The following is a 19,350-nucleotide window of genomic DNA, read 5'->3' on the forward strand; positions in this document are numbered from 1 at the left end:
TGTACTATTTCGACAAAAAAGAGTAGCCTAAGGTCATATCCGTTCGACATATCAAAGAGATTACGCAGATGAGATCGTTCAGATTAACCTGAGTGGGCTAAAATTAGAAGCGATAAAGAATGGCGCGTAAACCTTCTGGAAGTTCCAACCCGGAACACATTACGAATTTTGAATTCAAGCTAATTCTGGCAAGGTGTTTGCTTTAATAGATAGCACCTACGAGTTGGGGGTTAACCGATAAATGAAACGTGCTAATCGCTTCCTAAAGACGACTGATTTGGTATCTCAAGTGCCCCTCCCATGGCCGTTGTCAATAGTGTATAAAAGCAGCCACAACTCAAACCCTGTTATTCAGTGTACAATGCTCAAAACATCAATAATTATCTTAGTAAGTGGTTTGATCATATCCACATTGGCATATGGTAAATTTCGTATCGTGAAAATGCCCGAAGGGCGCATTCGTGGTGGTGTGGGAGTAACTGAGAACAAACGTCCATATTACTACTTCACTGGAATACCGTACGCCAAGCCCCCGGTTGGTCAACTCAGATTTGAGGTGAGTCACTTTGGCATGCGTCTCTGATCATACTTAATATTCAAATTAAAGCTGCCTGTGGCGGCTGAGGCTTGGAGAGGAACTTTAAATGCCACCGGCCCGCACAATGTTTGTCTTCAGTTCGCATCCAAAAGGGAGACCGACAGGATAGTTGGAAGTGAAGATTGCCTTTACCTTAACATTTACACACCAAAGGTACATCTTAATCGCACAATTAGACAACGACGTGCTAACTTCACCAATTTCAGCTGTCGAAAAAGAAGTCTGATCTTTTACCTGTTATGTTCTTCCTCGAAGGAGAGGATTTTGCTTATTCGAACCCAAATAAGATTAAGTACGGGCCGGAGTATTTGCTTAACAAAGATGTTGTGCTGGTCACAGTGGGCTATCGATTAGGTAAGCTTCATCATCGCCCAAGCTCCAGATGTGACCACAAATTTTAGGACCGTTAGGCTTTTTCCTAACGGCCGGAACCGCAGTGAGAGGTAACATGGGTTTGAAAGACCAGGCGTTTGCTTTGAAGTGGGTTAACGAACACATTCACCATTTCGGTGGAAATCCCAAAAGAATTACATTGTTTGGTAGCGGTTCCGGGAGTGCTAGTGTGCACTATCACATGATCTCACCGTTAAGCAAAGGTAAAAAGGCACGTAAAGATAAGCAATCTGGTAACTTGAGGTGCGTCTCTAGATTTTGTAAACGGGGTGATTACTCAGAGTGGAACCGCTTTTAACTCGTGGGCGTTGACTCCGATCCAAGTCGTGGGCATTAATTGCAAGATTATATCAGGATTTGCCGGTTGTACGGCGAGTGTCACCGTCCAGGAAATGGTGAAGTGCTTGAGGGGGGTTGACGCTAAAACCATCCTAAACGCAACGTCTCAGCTTTCGGTATAAATTTCAACTTGTTTTTTTTTACTCACTCCATCAGCGTATTTTAGGACTATGGCATTAGTGAGGTGTTCAAACCGGTCTTAGAATTTCCGCCGCAACCGGGGGCGTTTGTTGTAACAGATCCAATACGCAGTGTCCGTGCTGGACAAGTGGCGAACGTGCCCATCATGATGGGTATTGCTACCGGAGGCGGCGTTATCCAGGCAACAAGTAAGGAAATCAGCAGAAACCCACCTGAATTCTCTAACTCTTGAAAATTGCCAGATCTGCTCAAGGATCCAAATACCTTGCAAAAGTGGCGAACCAACTTCAATGAGATGGCATCGCAAGCCTTACATTACAAGGACACGGCTATCGTTGCCGAAAAGCCAGTCATCAGTAGCCACATTAAAGAATTCTACTTTAACGAAACCGAAATCGGCATAGCTTCTAAAGACAATATTATAAACGTAAGGGCAAGTTACCAAGAATCGCGGTTCGTAGTTCACATTACTTTTTAGATGTTCACCGATGGGCTCTTCCTGGAAGGTCTGCGAAGTAGCCTCGATCTGCACATGAAATATCACAAACAGCCGATTTACAATTACCTCTTCGGCTATCGCGGAAGTGAGAGCTTCATTAACAGAACAAACAATGGTAAGGTTAGAAGCTCTCGAATTGCGTCTCCAAAGCTGCGTTTTTTAGAAGTGACATTTAAAGACGAACTCCTTTACCTCTTCAAAAATGACCTTGACTTTCCCAACTACATCCCCACAAAAGCAGACCTAGAAGTTACCCACCTTCTCATCGACTTGTGGACCAACTTTGCGACCTACGGGTAAGTGTAACCTTTCTGAAGCCAATGGTTCCGTTTCTCACATTCACCTGCGTTGTAGCGACCCCACACCGAACGAATCGTCCGCCAAGAAGTGGTTACCAGTCCATAAGGGCGAAGAGTACTATTACTACATTCAATCGGCGACCGATATTGAGTTGAAGAAAGGACTGTTTCCCGATAGGGCGCAATTTTGGAGAAGTTTAGGACTTGATAGTCGAAGAAAGGATATTCGTGATAATTTATAGACTGCTAAGTTATTTATTTTATTGCAGTTTTTTGTACTGCCATTAGAATAGTCGAATAAAAATTTTTATCTAAGTTATATTTTATTTTAAACCTCACGATTTCTTCAAAAGCGAGCACACTATGACTCCTTTTAGTTTTTCTTTTTCCAATCTTCATACTTCGGATCTGGTTTTTTTTCTAATTTCCTATTTACCCATGAAACCTTCATTTTCATGCCTACTTTATGTTAGGAAATTTTAGTTTCCATGACAGAGGCAGTAACACTTTACCAGACCACTTTTCCTTCACGGGCAGATTGACATTAATCAAAAGTTCTATATGAAAATTGAAATTTTATACTAAAGTACGATTTCGGGTGAAATTTAATACAAAACTCGTCGGTAAAGTGGCACTACTTGACTCGGAAATTAAAGTACTTGGCCCCGAAAGGTCGTCGTACTTCAATATTTCCTCGCCGGTAATGTGTCATTTTCGGATTTTCCTGACTTACGTAATAATTATTCTCTGAATTTGTTACTACTTTCCTAACGATTCCAACGTCATACTGACACAAATATTGATAAATAAAACAAACCTCAATCCACGATCTAAGTCTGGTACAATTCTCGATTCTTTAAGCCTAATTTTTATCAATCTGGTTTGACTTGGTGGCAACTTCTCTTCTCTCCTATTTACTCCTAGATTATTTTATAATAATAATGGAAAAATATCAAAGATATTCTTAAATTACTATTAGAAACGTCCATTTAAAATTAAAGACTACAGATCTATTCACTCGGACAATCTACAATCTACCCTGTATATAATATTTTTAATTTTGTGAGTTTAATGGTTCTCTAAATATTAAAAACATTATTTGAAAGTCGATTAGTAATAATTATTTAAAAACTAATAATTTCCATTGCGCCTTCGCGTGTTCCAGAAGTTACTAAAACTGCTGAAAAAAGGAAACAAACAACAATTTCTTAAAAATTGCTTCTGAAAAACATTTTTGTGTCCTTTGGTCACAATTCATTCGATATATGTGATACAATTGTACTAACAATAAAAAATTTTCTCGCATGGTGAATTTTGCTCTGCGCGGATAATTAATGCGCGATTTTGTAGGGCTTTTTAAATCTACACAAATAGTAGAAAAGGAATTATATAGGCGCATATCATTCTAGTTTAAGACACCGAAAGAATTATAATGATATCGTTCCTAGAAACAGAAATATGACGGTAGAAATATGGAAAAACACGGATTTACTATCGTCGTTTAATCTTCAAAGACTTTAAACCTTAAACTTAACTATCTCCAATGTTACTAAAAATTAACATCACTATAATTTAATTGTCTGTACCATCCCTAGAAAAGTCACTAGAATTGAGTGGTTCTGAACTGCGCTAGCGAGGTTGTATGTACTTCAGCAGCAGTAAAGAAATAAAACACGCATGAATATTTGTTGTATAATTATTTAACCAGGAGTGAAATTTCCTAAGTACCTACGCAATTGAAGTGCGAAGGAGAAATGGGTTTATTCATAATGAATTACATTGACCTTTGCACAGGTGCCAACCTCGCCAGCTCGGTTCAGAACCACTCAATTTTAGTGACTTTTCTAGAGATTTTCTTCTAGTGCGATTTAGAAGCGGCCATACATTACTACTCCGGAGTTCTCGCAGTTGAAACACTGGGCGCTGGGGTCCTCACCCTTACATTGGGCCAAAACGTTATTGACTCTATCATGTATTGCAGCGTATCTGGTCCGCGTTAGACCAAAAGTATTCGAATACTATCAAAGGTATTCGAATACTATAAAAAGTATTCGAATACAGTAAAAAGTATTCAAATACTTGTCACTCAAATACATTAAAATTTTAAAATAGTATACTAGATAAAAAATCAAGTTATACTTTGTATGGGGTTAGCTTTTTTTATATTTCTATTGTTATATACAAATTTAAGGGGAGTAAAAGGACCTTTCTTATACCAGTTATATCCTTAAGAATACGTGAACCAGTTTTCAAAGCGTCGTGTACATGGTACGCCTTTCTGAAATTAATCCTAGCGATTTTGGAACAGATCCATTTTTGACCATCCGTTTGTCCGTGTGCATGATAGTTTGTTTAGAAACGTGCGATCGATTTGAAAATTGGTACACATGGTTTTAAGGATATAAGAAAGGTCCTTATTGTTTTTAAGTTACGTACACTATCGAGACACTCCAGGATCGTCCGGTATTCAGTTGTATCGGATTTTTATATTTGATTTTGTGACAATGGAAACTTTCCTTAGACATTTCTAAATTGTTCTCAAATATCAGAATAACTTAAAAGTACTGCCTTTTTTTGAGGCCGGAAAAAAAAATTGTCTGAGATCGAGATCGATCGAGAGTCCATAATTTCAAACAGTTTGAAGATTGGGCTACTTGTTCAAAAGTTACAGCCCTTTGAATTTTCTTTCGAAACTGGTTTCTAGTCTATAACTTTTGATTGAGAAATCTAAACGAAAAAATACGAATCGTTTTGGATTTGTTTTTGTATTTGTATATTTTATATTGCCAGTACCTACATTCCGTATGTATGCAATATTTCTACGCAACAAAATTAATAAGAAAAAGTGCTTTCCCGAGAAATTTTGGTGCAGTCGATTTTTGGTAAAAAAGGAAGGTTATACACTGCCTTTTTTTGAGCCCCGGAAAAATAAGTGGCTCAGATCGACCCGGAAAAAAAATTTTCTTATAGAATGTGGCCTGTAGAATCCATAATTTCAAACAGTTCCAAAATTGAGCTACTAGTTCAAAAGTTACAGCCCTTTGAAATTTTTCTCAAATTTCGTTTTTTACCCCTAACTTTTGATTGAGAAGTCTAATCGAAAAGGTACGAATCGTTTTGGATTCTACGCACCAAAGTTAATAAGAAAAAGTGTTTTCCCGAGAAATTTTGGTGCAGTCGATTTTTGGCAAAAAAGGAAGGTTATACTGCCTTTTTTTGAGCCCCGGAAAAAAAATTGGCTCAGATCGAAAAAAAAATTTTCTTATAGAATGTGGCCTGTAGAATCCATAATTTCAAACAGTTCCAAAATTGGGCTCCTACTTCAAAAGTTACAGCCCTTTGAAATTTTTCTCGAATTTCGTTTTTACCCCTAACTTTTGATTGAGAAGTCTAATCGAAAAGGTACGAATCGTTTTGGATTATACGCACCAAAATTAATAAGAAAAAGTGTTTTCCCGAGAAATTTTGGTGCTGTCGATTTTTGACAAAAAAGGAAGGTTATACACTGCCTTTTTTTGAGCCCCTGAAAAATAATTGGCTCAGATCGACCCGGAAAAAAAATTTTCTTATAGAATGTGGCCTGTAGAATCCATAATTTCAAACAGTTCCAAGACTGGGCTACTAGTTCAAAAGTTACAGCCCTTTGAATTTTCTTTCGAAATTGGTTTCTAGTCAATAACTTTTGATTGAGAAGTCTGTACGAAAAAGTACGAATTGTTTTGGATTCTACGCACCAAAATTAATAAGAAAAAGTGTTTTCCCGGGAAATTTTGGTGCAGTCGATTTTTGGTAAAAAAGGAAGGTTATACACTGCCTTTTTTTGGGCCCCGGAAAAATAATTGGCTCAGATCGACCCGAAAAAAAACTTTCTTATAGAATGTGGCCTGTAGAATCCATAATTTCAAACAGTTCCAAAATTGGGCTACTAGTTCAAAAGTTACAGCCCTTTGAAAATTTTCTCGAATTTCGTTTTTTACCCCTAACTTTTGATTGAGAAGTGTAATCGAATAAGTTCGAATCGTTTTGGATTCTACGCACCAAAAGTAATAAGAAAAAGTGTTTTCTCCAGAAATTTCGGTGCAGTCGATTTTTGGCAAAAAAGGAAGGTTATACACTGCCTTTTTTTAAGCCCCGGAAAAAAATTGTCTCAGATCGACCTGGAAAAAATTTTCTTATAGAATGTGGCCTGTAGAATCCATAATTTTAAACAGTTCCAAGATTGGGCCACTAGATCAAAGGTTACAGCCCTTCGAAATTTTTCTCGAATTTCGTTTTTTACCCCTAACTTTTGATTGAGAAGTCTAATCGAAAATGTACGAATCGTTTTGGATTCTACGCACCAAAATTAATAAGAAAAAGTGTTTTCCCGAGAAATTTTGGAGTAGTCGATTTTTGGTAAAAAAAGGAAGGTGTATTCAAATACTATGCGAAGTATTCGAATACTTCTCAAAGTATTCAAATACCTTGCGAAGTATTCGAATACTTTACGAAGTATCCAAATACTTTGCGAAGTATTCGAATACTAAATATTTGTGGAAGTATTTGAGTTACAAAAACAAATACTGCTTCCATAAAAGTATTTAATTACAAAGTATTTGAATACTTTAAAGGATTTGAATACTAAAAAGTATTTACAAAATCGAATACTGCCCAGCTCTGTGTCCACACCCCCTTCTCTACCTGGAAGAGGATGTCGCCGGTCCTCATCTTCGATATACTTTCGATCTTGGTCATCCCGTCAACATGTCCGTTTGTCTCATTTTTCTCAGTATGTGATTGCCCCTCTGTAACTTCACACGAACACCACCTCGTCGAGTGCCCTCACTCGCACTCCAGGATTTGGGTTTCTTAGGACTCTTTATCCTCCTTTGTGTTTCCCATTTTCTCTCCGATTCAGGTCCTGACTCCTGGTCAGTGGTGGTCTGCTCCACTAATCTAACTTTCTTCCTCCATGTCTCGTTAATGTCGTCGGTTCTTTCTCTCATGATCCTCTCCAGGCTTACCATTTCCCGGATATCCTCCAGCTTGTTCATCGACTATCTTAGAGTAACGATAACCGTATCTGCTCCACCCTTCTGCTCGCTTTTGCGTCTTTGTCTGTTGATATTTAGAGCCCAGGCAGTGTCACTGTCGCTTCCGCCCTCCACTTTGACTCTTTTTCTACTACACTCAGCTGGTGTCCCCTGAATAATCTCGTCGTCCGTCGTTTTCTCCACTCGGCCGTGTTGGTACATTTCCACCTTCAAGTCTTCTAGGTGGAGTCCACTCGTGTCCTGTTACTGTTCGCACGACCTTTCCCTCCACACCACTAGGAACCACTTGCTTCGGATTCCTCCCTTGTTTCCCGCACGCAAGGGCTGATCCAACTCCCTGGTGTTGGGTACCAAAGTGTTCCTCTCCGAACTCCCCCTTCCCCGGTCTCCTAACAACCCCCGTCGCTCCACTACGGACCTATCAGTCGCCTTATTTTTGGTTTTGTGTAGATAGCACTTAGAAGGCGCCATAGCTTCAAAGCCACCGGTCCGATTTTGATGCGGTTTGAACTAAACGAATTGATTTTTTTAGCGCGCTTGCGTCAATAATACTTACTGATTTTTCATTAACTACTTCCCGAAACTGGATTTTTGGGCCGTGGAGAATCCAAAAACACGTCTGTTCGGCGAATCTGAAAAAGTAACTCAATCGTACCAACTAAAAAGATGAAATACGACATAAACTCCAGACATTATGGCTCTACTGATTTCCGAAAGCAATTAAGAAACAAGAAAAAAGTAAAGCACGACTCCTAAACTTTCTACATACAATTACCATTTTCTCCACTTCCCCATTTTCTCCACATTTTCCCATTTTTTCTGCGAAAAGATCGAAAATTTAAATCCAAAATTAGGTTTACCATTACACAATGTAAACCGAAGCTAAGATCGAAAAGTACGAAGAATCTGAAGAGTCGAGGTGTCTATAGACAAAAAAAATTCCGAAAAATTCAATCGATCCGTAGAATGTGAATCGGAGCAATCAGGATAAATGATAGATTTTGAAGAATCCAATGAATTTGACCAGACAAATTTGAAGAAACAACAACAAAAGTTGAGGAATCTGAATAACATGAAAGTTCAGAAAAATCCCAATCCGTGAAAGAATTTGACGAATTTTAACGTAAGAATTAGAAAAATTCGAAGAAAAAATTCTGTTGCTTTCTTTAAACACTCCACTATCAAGGAAGTGTTCAAAAAAGCCTTAGGTACTCTGATGGGATTCAAACTTGAGGCAATAGACACGCAACATATGCAATTTATAAAACTGGAAACGTTTCAAATTATTTTAATTTATATATAACAAGTAACTAATTGAGCCATTTTTCTAGTAATTACTTCTTAGTTGGTACATGCATCTAAGCCTATAATTAACAAGACATAATTACATCTGATTTGACAAGAAATTATTACATTACGACATAAATACGAATATTTAAGTAATTGACGGGTATGATTTGTTTGATTATGTGATATAATTTGCAGTGAATTATTTACAACACAGTAAACTCGAAAGGTACAGTGAAAGTCCTATTTTTTGAAGAAGGCATTGCTGTTACCTAAATTGGAGGCGTTGCCAGTGATACGCAGTACTCTCACGTTTACTTCATTGGGATTAATCGATCTTCTAAAGTACTTTTGGAAGCGCGAGGAGAGTACCCACAAGTCACTTTCGTGCGGATTCCATTTGATGTCGGCCACGAATTGGAGGCGGTCTTGGTCGTAAGCCACCAATCTACAAGAGCAATGAGTAACGTTAATTCAGGGCTGTCAAGTTACCTTTGATTGTTATTGACAGGATTCCAAGTGCCGATGGAAGTTTCCGAAACGGGACTAAAGAATAGGGTATCGTCTCTAGGATCGACAGCTATGCCGATGCCTTGGGATGACTTCGTCCCCACTAGTGAGACTGGTAACGCTTCTAACTCGGCTGGCGGTCCTTTCCGTAGAGCGGCTGTGGGGATGCTAAATATTCTGCAACGTATTCTGTTAGATTTGAACCAAAGTTGGCTTAGGCATACCTGTTGGTGGCAAACGGTTGAAAGTAAACCGCTCCTAGGTTTGCGGAATGGGCGAGGCCGACGATGCCATCCATAAGCGTTATCGTTTCGCCATTGATTGTTGAATCGGCGAAATCAGGATCGGGAAACATGGACGGATGGGTGACCCTCCACGCTCTGTCCGTGAGAGAGTCGTACACTACGATTCCTGAAATCGCACCTTGTAGGACAAATTGAGCTGATCCAAAGTATACCTGGTGCAACCGTATCTGTGATGTATATAAAGGACGAATCGCACGTTCCCTGAATACTTTCGTCAATGACTAAGTTGGTCAAAAGTGAACTGGGTCGAAGAACTTCGCGTGGGAATATAATAGTTCTAGCAACCTGATCGGTGTTAAGGTCAAAGATCACAATCTTAGGTGGGCATACGGGGCGGAAGTCTTCTAGTGACGTCATAATCCCGGAATCTAAAACCTAGATCCGTGGTTAAAAGAGAAAACCTACCAGAACGGACTTACCCACAGCCTCCCGCACGAATCCAATTTAATACGATAAACAGAAATGAGACCATCACAACTACTATTGACGCCACGTCCGGCATCGTGGAACGCCCAATTGGGGAAGGCTTCCAACTTTGGACTAGAACCGAGCGGCACGTTCTTCGGCACGTAAGCGATCGTCGCCGGAACACCCGCGAAAATTCTCGGCATCGCTAAAAAAATTCGATCTCTCGATATCTCAATTCCGGTCACAACAGTTCGGTCCGCCCTAAAAAGTCGACGATAAACAGTTACTCCTCCACTGCTGCTTGCTTACCGAAAATTCGCCAAGAATCCGTAGTCTGGCACCGGAAAATTGAAATCCGCCAAATTCCATTGGACGACCGTCTCCAAATTTTGAGCGGATGAACTTCCAATGAGAACCGCGAGGAGTACCAAAGGGAATTTCAACATCTGCAGATAAAACAAAGCGAAATTACCCTCAGTTTCGATACGATTACGAGTGTTAAGTAGCATATTACACAATAATTGTAAAGTGTCTTACGGATATGGAATTTAATCCGCAACACACGAACCCATTCTTACTTATCACGCCCATTCAATGAGTATAACAACCTTCAGTTCCCTGTCTTTCACAAAAGTAAATAATTTCACCACTCCCTGAGGTACGTTTATAATACTACCGTAAGAAAATATGCACGTGGCCAAAGTTATTAATTACAGGGTGTACTAGTTTGTCAACATTTCAAGAACGTTTGGCTTATTGCTGGATTATAGCCGATTTTTGGCTTTGCTATTTCCTATCTTGAAAATGAATCCAAGGAGCACTTGGTTACATAAGCAACAGGTTACAGAGAGGTGTATAGGACTGAAGAAGATCCCACGAGAGTGGGGCTGGTTCCCCTAGAGTACCAAAATTTAGGAGATTTAGAATGTAAGAATGAGGCAGCTCAGCCAGAGGCCATGTTCATGTTACAATTGGAAGGAGGCATGAAAAGAAGTGGGTGGCATTATTCTCTTGCTTGAGAATTCGTGCAGTATATCTGGAAATTGCACAAGACTTATCGACAGATTGTTGGTGAGTTGATGAATTAACAATGAAAGGAATTGAATGTTTGTTCAACTGTCCAATCAGTGGGCGGATGTTGGGAGCGACTAGTGCGATCTATTAGAAGAGTCGTTAGAGGAAGCAGCTTCATAGGGTTGAAAGGCACTTGTTTGGTTGAAGCAGTAAACATGGTCAGCTCTAGACCTTTGACTCGTATACCTCCAAATTCTTTCTTAATTGGAGATACAAATGCTATCCAGTCACCTTATAGTGAAGACGAAAAATTATGGACGTTTCGAAAGCAATGGCGAGTGGTAAATGCTTTCAAAAACCATTTTTTGCGTAGGTGGATGAGAGACTATTAGCAAGACGAACAAAGTGGTTTGAAAGAAGGAACCGATCAAAGTAAGAGATCTAGTAATCATTCGTGAAGACGATGTCCATGGAAAACAATTGAAACGAGGAATAGTATAGGGGATATGAGGGATACGCCGTCATTTGTGCCAATTGTAGATGGTTTCTTACATCCCCGTTGTTTAATTGAACAAAATACGTTTCATTCGAAGACTGATTTACTTACAATGGTTAAAAATTTATATATGTTACCGATAAACTGCGAAATCCGTCATTTTGCAAAGTGCCTAGGCATTTCGCGAAATGACGAATGCAGCAGGCAAAGTGAGAAATGGAGCTGAAGTTCGCATTTTGCCTGCCTCTCTTTAGGGATTTCGCGCCCATACATGCAGGCAAAGTGCGAAGGCTTCGTCATTTCCCACCGATTGCGCATACAGCGTTGCCATTGCGATTTTATTTAAGTACTCGCTAAATATTGCGCTCACGTTTAGACTGCATTTCTTCTATGGGTTTTCTGTTGAGGCACGCTTTACGTAAGCTTTGGATTTACTGTGGAGAATAATAGGAGAAGGTATTAGTTTTACGTTTGGCACCGCTGTACGCGCAATCTGTGGAAAACTACCGAGGATTCTCACTTTGCCTGAATGTTTAGGCATTTCGCGAAATCATAGAGGCAGGAGAAGTGCGAACTCGAGTTCCATTTCTCACTTTGCCTGCTTCATTGGTCATTTTGCAAAATGCCTAGGGTATAACGTCACTGTGTACTGATTCCAATTCAAGTGTGTTTGCTTTCTTACCTAAGCGGTTTCATTACCATTACCTTGCAACTTTATACCTTACTCAATTCGACCTGTTCTACATTCAATTCATATGCGTATCGCAACACTTAATGTATACTGTAGGTATAGGTACCTATTTATACTTATCTAATTTGTACATATTGCCTAATTCTCTATTCGTCGGCTGTTTAATCCGTAATTAAACAATGACTCGCCGGAAAACCATTGCAAAATTATATCAAAATGAATATCAAAAGAGGTTGTTAATGGTGGGTCCTGATTTTTTTATTATTTATATTTCTCATCTGGAGATGAGAGCCAAATGTATAAAGAGAATGGAAAATGTCAAGAGGTGCAAACGGTATGTAACTAAAGTTGAAGATGCAAACACTCACTCAGCCATTGTTCGCAGATTGAGGGAGATATATGTTATATATATTTAAAATTACATCATAATTGCGCTGGAAAAGAGTATCCTAGTTACAGAAATAATAAGTAAAAAAATTGTCAATAAATTAAAGTTGTTCCATTCTGTTCCATTCATATAAATCATTATAAGCAAGAATCCACGAAATACAAACATAACAATATAGACACTCCAAGAAACATCTTTGGTATTACGGCAAGCTTTTTACTGAATTACACACTTGTGTCAGATTCTAGAAGATACCCTTTGTCGCGTGGTTGTCCATAGGGGTTGTGTCTTGGACCGATCCTGTGGATGACTATGATGCAGTCATGATTTTGAGCCATGAAAGGCCTGGATCGCTCGTTGGTACTGACACGGTCATCGCTTTTGCAATTTTATCGAATCGGATGAATTTGTATCGGGCCCAGGCATTAAGCATCCGATTCGATAAAATTTTAGAACCGCAGTTTAATTGCATCAGGTATAGGCGTAAACAACATTACTGTAAAGAAAACTGGATGGAAGCGAAATTCACCTTAATTAACAATCTTTGACGTAGGCGATACGATCTAGAATCGCTTAGCCGTTGCGGTACCGTATTTTGTTCATTCTTATTCTGCACGTCAACCTCGACGTCAACAATAACGCGATGCAGTTTATGTTTAATCGACGACGTGAGGTAAAAATAAGTTAACTTTGCATTTAGTGGGGTTAATTACATATCGGAATAGTAATAACGGATCGACTATATCCTTGGAATATCTGCCACAGCAGCATGTATCCCATTGGTTAACACAATGGTAACCAACGCAACCGTCGACGTATATGCTAGGTATATCTTATTCTTGATATACAGGGTGTTACATGACCGCATGTAAAAAAAAATCGGGTGATAGAGGGGATCAAGATAAGCACTTTTTCCAAATAAACCGTTAAGTTAAGTTAAAGTTTTAATATTTTATGGTTCGAGAATTTCGCTTTTTTAAAAAAAAATTTTGTGGTGGAATTTTATTTTTTTAACACGCACGTTAGTAAGCAAATTTCGGATTTGTTGGCATATATTTGGAAGTAGTCACAATTTTCTTGTTTTCCTTACAACATGAAAATAACTTAATTTAATAATAATATAATAATATAGCTTTATTGGGTGATGCAGCAGTTCACAAATACGATTAGGTAGTACATATTTTTACAGTTTAAAGATGCAGATGCACCGTGCACGTATATGCAATAGACTGCAACCCCAAAGGCGAAGTTCGGTTGAAGAGCAATACTGAGGGACTGCTCTTCTCCGCTCTACCACTTAACCTCAAAATTGCTGCGAAAGAACCCATAACTGACAGAATGTAAATATAATCCGACCAGTGTTACCCTATAGACAGTGATGCCTACTGTGATTGCCATATTTGCTTTGTGCACGTTAATCGTCTAACATTAAAGATGTCATACGATATTTAAATAATTTTAAGGTAAGCGTTTCAATTCGGGTGAAAAAGGGCATTGTACATTACAACTGCGTTGTAAGAAAATGATTTCAGATAAGCTGATTTAGAAATAAACTTGAAGGAGGGCGTCGATAATAATCCCTTTCCCCGTATATTCACGTTGTGTACGTCGGTACGGTATCGTATCTTGTTATTAAGATATTTCGGAAACCCAGTAGTAATTAAAGAGTGATACACACATAAAGAATGAAGCTTCCGCCTTTGTGACATATTAAGCCACGCTAATTCTCTCAATTTGTGAGAGATATGACTGCGACGCCTAAGACCAAAAATGAAGCGAACACAATCATTTTGAACAACCTGTATACGTTTGTCAGAGGCAGCATCAAGACATGGCCCATAGACCATGTCACAATGATTAAATTGCGACAACACTAACGAGTCGCACAACATTTTTTTTGTCTTAACGGACAGGAATGCTCGGTGCGGATACAGGCATTTCAAATTTCCATAAGCCTTGCGTATACAGTTCCTTACATGTTCTCTAAAGCGAAGATCACTATCTACGCACAATCCTAAATTTTTAGCGACATTTTTTACATTAATTGGTACATCATCAATACGTAATTTTACATTCTCAGCAGAAAGTAATGCTCCTGCACCAAATACCAACGCGACGAATTTCTTAGGATTGAGCAGTAAATTATGATCTTTAGAGTGGGAATAGAGAAAACTCAGATCCGCATTTATCTTTGTACAAGCATTATGTAATTCATGTTTAAAGAAGGAGTAATATAACTGTGTGTCGTCCGCATATAGATGATAACTGCAAGTCTTTAGAACTTTGTGCAACTGACTTGTGTACAACGTATAAGCAATGGTCCTAATATAGAACCTTGAGGTACGCCGGACTTAACAGTCAATACATTAGAAAATGTATGATTTAAACTATAAACTAATTGAGATCTACCCTCTAGAAAACTTTTCATGAGGTTAAGTGCACAGTTACCAAAGCCAAGGTGCCGTAACACTGCTAACAGTATATTATGGTCAATAGTGTCAAATGCTTTACTGTAGTCTAATAGAACCAACACCGTAATCTTCCCGCCATCAATTGCACAAAGTATATCATCCATCACATGCGCCAAGGCTGTAGAGCAACTATGATTTGGTCTGAATCCGGATTGCATTTCCGGTAGTAGATTGAATTGTGTGACGAAGTTCCTTATTTGCAACTCTAGGCATCTTTCCAAAACTTTAGATAACATTGGCAGTATAGGTACTGATCGGCCTAAGGTCCGAATAACTTCCTGGTTTTAATATTTTTGGTATCGGTTTAACGATTGCTTTTTTCCACAAGGACGAAACTCACACTCCAAAATGGCTGTATTTACAAGATGAGTGATGAATGGGATTAAGAAAGGACAACACAATTTGATGAATTTTACATTAAAATTATCTACACCACAAGCGTTAGATTTCAGGTTTAGAATAATGTCAAATATTTGATCAGGTGTGACAGTTTGAAACTTAAACTCCGGAATGTTAGCATTAAGCTTTCCACTATTATAGAACTCGATCAATATTACCGTTTAGATTAGGTACAGACTTGATGAAGAACGTATTAATATCATCAGGTATTTGAAGGTGCAAAGGTACTATATGTCGACGACTTTTTTAGATATGATTCCGCTGCTGCATAAATTAAGCCATGAAGTACATTGTCGTGCACGGAAATTAAAATAAGCTTTTTTATCATTCTTAATTAATAGTAAGATTAGTAAAATTCCTCAGAGATTTGTAATAATCCCAGTGTTGCGGTTTTCCAGTTTGCCTACTTTTCCGCAGGGCATTATCCCTTAATTTAATTAGCAACTTTGTGTTCTCGGACAGCCACGGTGAAGGAGTATTCTTAAAAACTTTGGATTTGAGAGGTAAATGCTTATTCAGTAGGTAAGTAAGCAGACTATTAAAGTATTCTAATTTTAAGTTAACTCCTTCTAATTCTAATTTACCATCTTTTCTATAATTTGACTAATTAAGTTGATGATGGTTCCGCAAAGACCCTAATTTGACTTTCGTCGTATCATCTATGGTTTCAGAAATCTCTATGATAGACATTAGACATCCTTATCTTGAACACAGTGTGTACTACGTTATTATAAGGAGGTAAGGGAGGGGGCGGGGATGAGACTTTGTACCTAGCCAACTAGACTGTAAACATAATTACACGCCACTTACGTACAGTAACTTTTAACAATTTGGAATAACATTTATTTCAATAACGTGAAAAATACACTAATCCATAGCAAATATTTTTCATGGCCAATTTTGTGCCCCCCGGTAGAACACCCTGTAAATAGTGGGAAAAGTGGTTAAAATGTGGCAGTTTCATGCTACATGCTGTATTTCTAATTTTAAATACCTGCATAAAATGATTTCGAGATCAGGCGAAGTTCGTAATACGAATACCCTCAAACTGTGCCTGGAGAATTACCTAGGACCTAGGCAAACCTAAGATTAGCGACCTAACTGGCTTTGTCGCTAACAGATACACAAACTTTAGTCCAAAATTTAGTGCATTGCAAAAATTGAATTAGAAATTAGAACAGTATGGTTACATCTTTTGTTACAAAATGAACAGGGTTGAAACCGAAACAGACAAATTGAGCTATTCTAATGTACAAATTGTCAGAAACCCATCCTTATTCGTTTTGTTAGACATAGACAGTAGACACCCTGTATTATATCACAATCTCAAATTTTACATTTCAGCAGTGAGCAGGGGAAAAGTGTTTCTTACTTACTTTGCCCTTTATAGTTTAGTAAGAATAGTAGGTACCTAAGCCCAATAATCTCTTGCTGTGCATTTGTTTTTAAAAAATCGTTATTAGATTTAAGAAATTATAAAGATGATATCACAAAAACAATTTATTTGTATCGGACCAGGTACGGAAATTCCAATATTTCGTTTGACGAATTTATTATCTACAATATGCATGAACTGATAACATTCATTCAACTCGACCATCGTATGGAAGGAGTGATATACACTTGCGTCCCGATCAGGTCAGGTCTTTCATTTTAATTTGTGCATTGTGAGCAGCTAGTTCCTCTTCCAACAACAGAAATGTAAGTAGTTTTAATTATTATCATTTTCCTTGTAATTTGTGAGTGTCGTCACGAAAAAAGGGAAATTTTGAACTTGGGAACATGGGATGTTTAAGTATTGAAAGCTTGTTTAATCGTAATATCTGTAAGCCTGTCCAACTTGACTACTTTTTCCCATTCTAAAGTCTCATGGGATCATTTTTTTAGTTACTTGTCTGTGCCCAGAGATTTAGTAACCATACCTTGTCTAGCGGTACAGAAATACTATTTATTATACGAAAATGAAATCATACAATAAACAGATTATTGCCAACGTGCCGTTCCAAATGATACTCCCCAAGTTCCACGGCCTTCCTTGATATAGAAACAATGGAGTGCACGCTCTGTAGTTGTAATAATTTTCTTCACACTGACTATGGTTTAGGTTTTCGCCCTTTTTTAATCGTCTTCACTCTTCAGTATTATTCAAATATGTGCAAATCTGAGGTAACCAAATCTGGACTACAGGGTAGGTAGGCGCTACCCAATCGATTTGTATGATATGTTTAGAACTTGCGTGAAGATAATCATTATTGTGATACGGTAAATTTGTTACCTAATCGCTTGTTTACGAGGTGTATTGTAAAATTTCAAACAAAGTCACCAATGCTGTAAGGATAATGTGTATTTACCTTTATCATCCAAGTTGCAGTTTTATATAAAAATGTATCGCTGTATAACAATTGCTACCTCCACAAAAAGGCTCGAAGTTGTGTGTATAGGTTTGAGTATGAGTACTATATTAATGAAATAATGAGTTTTGTTTAATAGAATGTTTAATTTAGCAATGCGGTGCCTTTTGAGGCATGTGTAACATGTGCTACAGTCATAGATACGAGTGTGTGAGTCGGTGTAGTACACCCCAAAAAACTTAACGGTTGGGGCATGAATAATAAACACTTTTTATATTAGTAAAAATGAGTTATTTCCGATATTAACAGTAACATTATTCATCAGAACAACTCTAAAATTAAGGAAACTATAAACATAAAATCAGAAAATAGAACTAAAGTCCTTAGAACGTGGCATGATTCCCAATATCCCAGTCGCATTACCCCGTTGAACTTCTATAGAAAGATGTTGCCACAGATATTCAGTGGCTAGTTTTTCTGGTAGAATTCAAATAACTACGAGCAAACGTATCTGCCACAGTTACATACCACGCAAGAGAGCGCCCTCTTTGCCAAGGGATCGAAGTAATACCCCGTCTGCCCTCTTATCATCTCTCAACCTCCCAGATGGTTCCAGAACAGAGTGAATTTGTAAAGATGCCATTGATGCCAAGCTTCGGTCAAACGAGCCGTTTTTAAAATGTCCGATACCAGGGCAGTTGATGAATGTGTTGACGCAAGGTAACAAGGTAAAGCCAAATCAGTCAATTTATGTATTCGGAGGCCTCCAAAATACATGGAAGAGTTGCTTGATTATATGTGAATCATCCATAGTTATATTTCTCAACGTAAAAATAAGTTTGCTTCTTCTTCAGCAATACTGTTTTTATATTAATTCAATAAATTAAACAATATTTATTGCGATTTGGCGAACACTTTTTACACTAAATCAACTACAAAAAGCTATCGTTTATGTGTTTCATCCCTTTTATCTAAAAACATTTTCATACATTGTTTTTCTCCTTCCTCCCCTTTTCAAGTATTTCTCTTGCTTTCCCTTGTTCTTTTTACTTTTTTACATTCCCATAGCATGTGCTCAATATCTTCCTTTTTCTCTCCACAAATTCTGCATTTCCTTTCTTCTTCTTCTCTCCACTTCTCCTTTCCTCTCTCCTCGTTTCCGCATCTAAATCTCGCTAATGTTGATTTTTTTTCTTCCCTCACTTAGGTATTTCGGTAACCACTCCTTTATCAGCTCCTTGTACTTACTGTTTCCTCGTGATCTCTCGATTTTTCTCTCTGTTGCTGCACTTTTATATCTTTGTCCCCGTTCTTCATCCTCCATAGTTTTTTCTATTTCTATACTTACGATCTTGGCCCATCCGTATCCATTTTTTCATAATATTTTTTTTCTTTAGTCTCCCCAATCAGAGCCGTATCTAGGCAGTTGCGAGATGGGCGGCCGCCACCGGGGGGCGCAAAAATTGGCCATGAAAAATATATCTTATGGATTAGTGTATTTTTTTCCAGACAAAAATTTCACGTTATTGAAATAAATGTTATTCCAAGATACTGTACGTAAGTGGGGTGTAATTATGTCTATTACGGTGAACAGCCTAGGTACAAAGTGATATTACCTTCATCTCCGCGCCCTCCCTTCACCCTCGCCTCCTTATAGTAACGTAATATACGGATAAGGATGTCTTATCATGGGGAACTCTGAAACCATAGACAATGGTCAAATTAGGG

At 38.2% G+C, this 19,350-nt stretch overlaps 3 protein-coding genes across 11 annotated transcripts in view; 2 read left to right on the forward strand and 1 right to left on the reverse strand.

The window, feature by feature from the left end:
* The first annotated feature begins 317 nt into the window (after positions 1-317).
* On the forward strand, positions 318-2,584 carry LOC116178844 (venom carboxylesterase-6-like). 2 transcript variants are annotated; one of them, XM_031498473.1, is made up of 10 exons: positions 328-556; positions 608-751; positions 805-952; positions 1,000-1,194; positions 1,247-1,446; positions 1,497-1,659; positions 1,714-1,898; positions 1,950-2,085; positions 2,134-2,266; positions 2,325-2,584. In XM_031498473.1, the coding sequence occupies exons 1-10, from the start codon at positions 362-364 to the stop codon at positions 2,509-2,511; spliced, it is 1,686 nt and encodes a 561-aa protein (XP_031354333.1). In that variant the 5' UTR covers positions 328-361; the 3' UTR covers positions 2,512-2,584. The 2 variants fall into 2 exon arrangements, with proteins under 2 accessions (XP_031354332.1, XP_031354333.1); XM_031498472.1 differs by having other exon boundaries at positions 318-556; positions 1,950-2,266.
* A 6,044-nt stretch (positions 2,585-8,628) lies between these two features.
* LOC116178660 (major royal jelly protein 1-like) overlaps positions 8,629-19,350 on the reverse strand; it is a 45,427-nt gene continuing 34,705 nt past the window's right edge. The window contains exons 2-7 of the mRNA XM_031498228.1: positions 10,122-10,258; positions 9,824-10,073; positions 9,557-9,779; positions 9,324-9,510; positions 9,082-9,276; positions 8,629-9,037 (exon numbers count right to left, since the gene is read on the reverse strand). Of these exons, the coding sequence (XP_031354088.1) occupies positions 8,833-9,037; positions 9,082-9,276; positions 9,324-9,510; positions 9,557-9,779; positions 9,824-10,073; positions 10,122-10,258 (1,197 nt within the window). The 3' untranslated portion in view covers positions 8,629-8,832. The remainder of the gene's footprint in view (positions 9,038-9,081; positions 9,277-9,323; positions 9,511-9,556; positions 9,780-9,823; positions 10,074-10,121; positions 10,259-19,350) is intronic.
* The window catches only part of LOC116178661, a 53,804-nt gene continuing 51,322 nt past the window's right edge, over positions 16,869-19,350 (forward strand). For all 8 annotated transcript variants that reach the window (XR_004146882.1, XR_004146879.1, XR_004146884.1 and 5 more), the window contains exon 1: positions 16,869-16,972. Coding sequence is in view for 1 of the 8 variants with exons in the window: in XM_031498230.1 (XP_031354090.1) it covers positions 16,971-16,972 (2 nt within the window). In the remaining 7 variants the exon portion in view is untranslated. The remainder of the gene's footprint in view (positions 16,973-19,350) is intronic.

This window comes from Photinus pyralis, unplaced genomic scaffold, assembly GCF_008802855.1.
Source record: "Photinus pyralis isolate 1611_PpyrPB1 unplaced genomic scaffold, Ppyr1.3 Ppyr1.4_LG8, whole genome shotgun sequence".
Classification (NCBI taxonomy): Eukaryota; Metazoa; Arthropoda; class Insecta; order Coleoptera; family Lampyridae; genus Photinus; species Photinus pyralis.

What these genes read in the sequence shown, in the direction of transcription:
- LOC116178844 (XM_031498472.1), top strand. Translation starts at nt 362, where the DNA reads ATGCTCAAAACATCAATAATTATCTTAGTAAGTGGTTTGATCATATCC. An exon ending in ACGCAACGTCTCAGCTTTCG is followed by an intron (nt 1,447 to 1,496) that starts GTATAAATTTCA and finishes AGCGTATTTTAG; the next exon opens with GACTATGGCATTAGTGAGGT. An exon ending in CTAAAGACAATATTATAAAC is followed by an intron (nt 1,899 to 1,949) that starts GTAAGGGCAAGT and finishes ATTACTTTTTAG; the next exon opens with ATGTTCACCGATGGGCTCTT.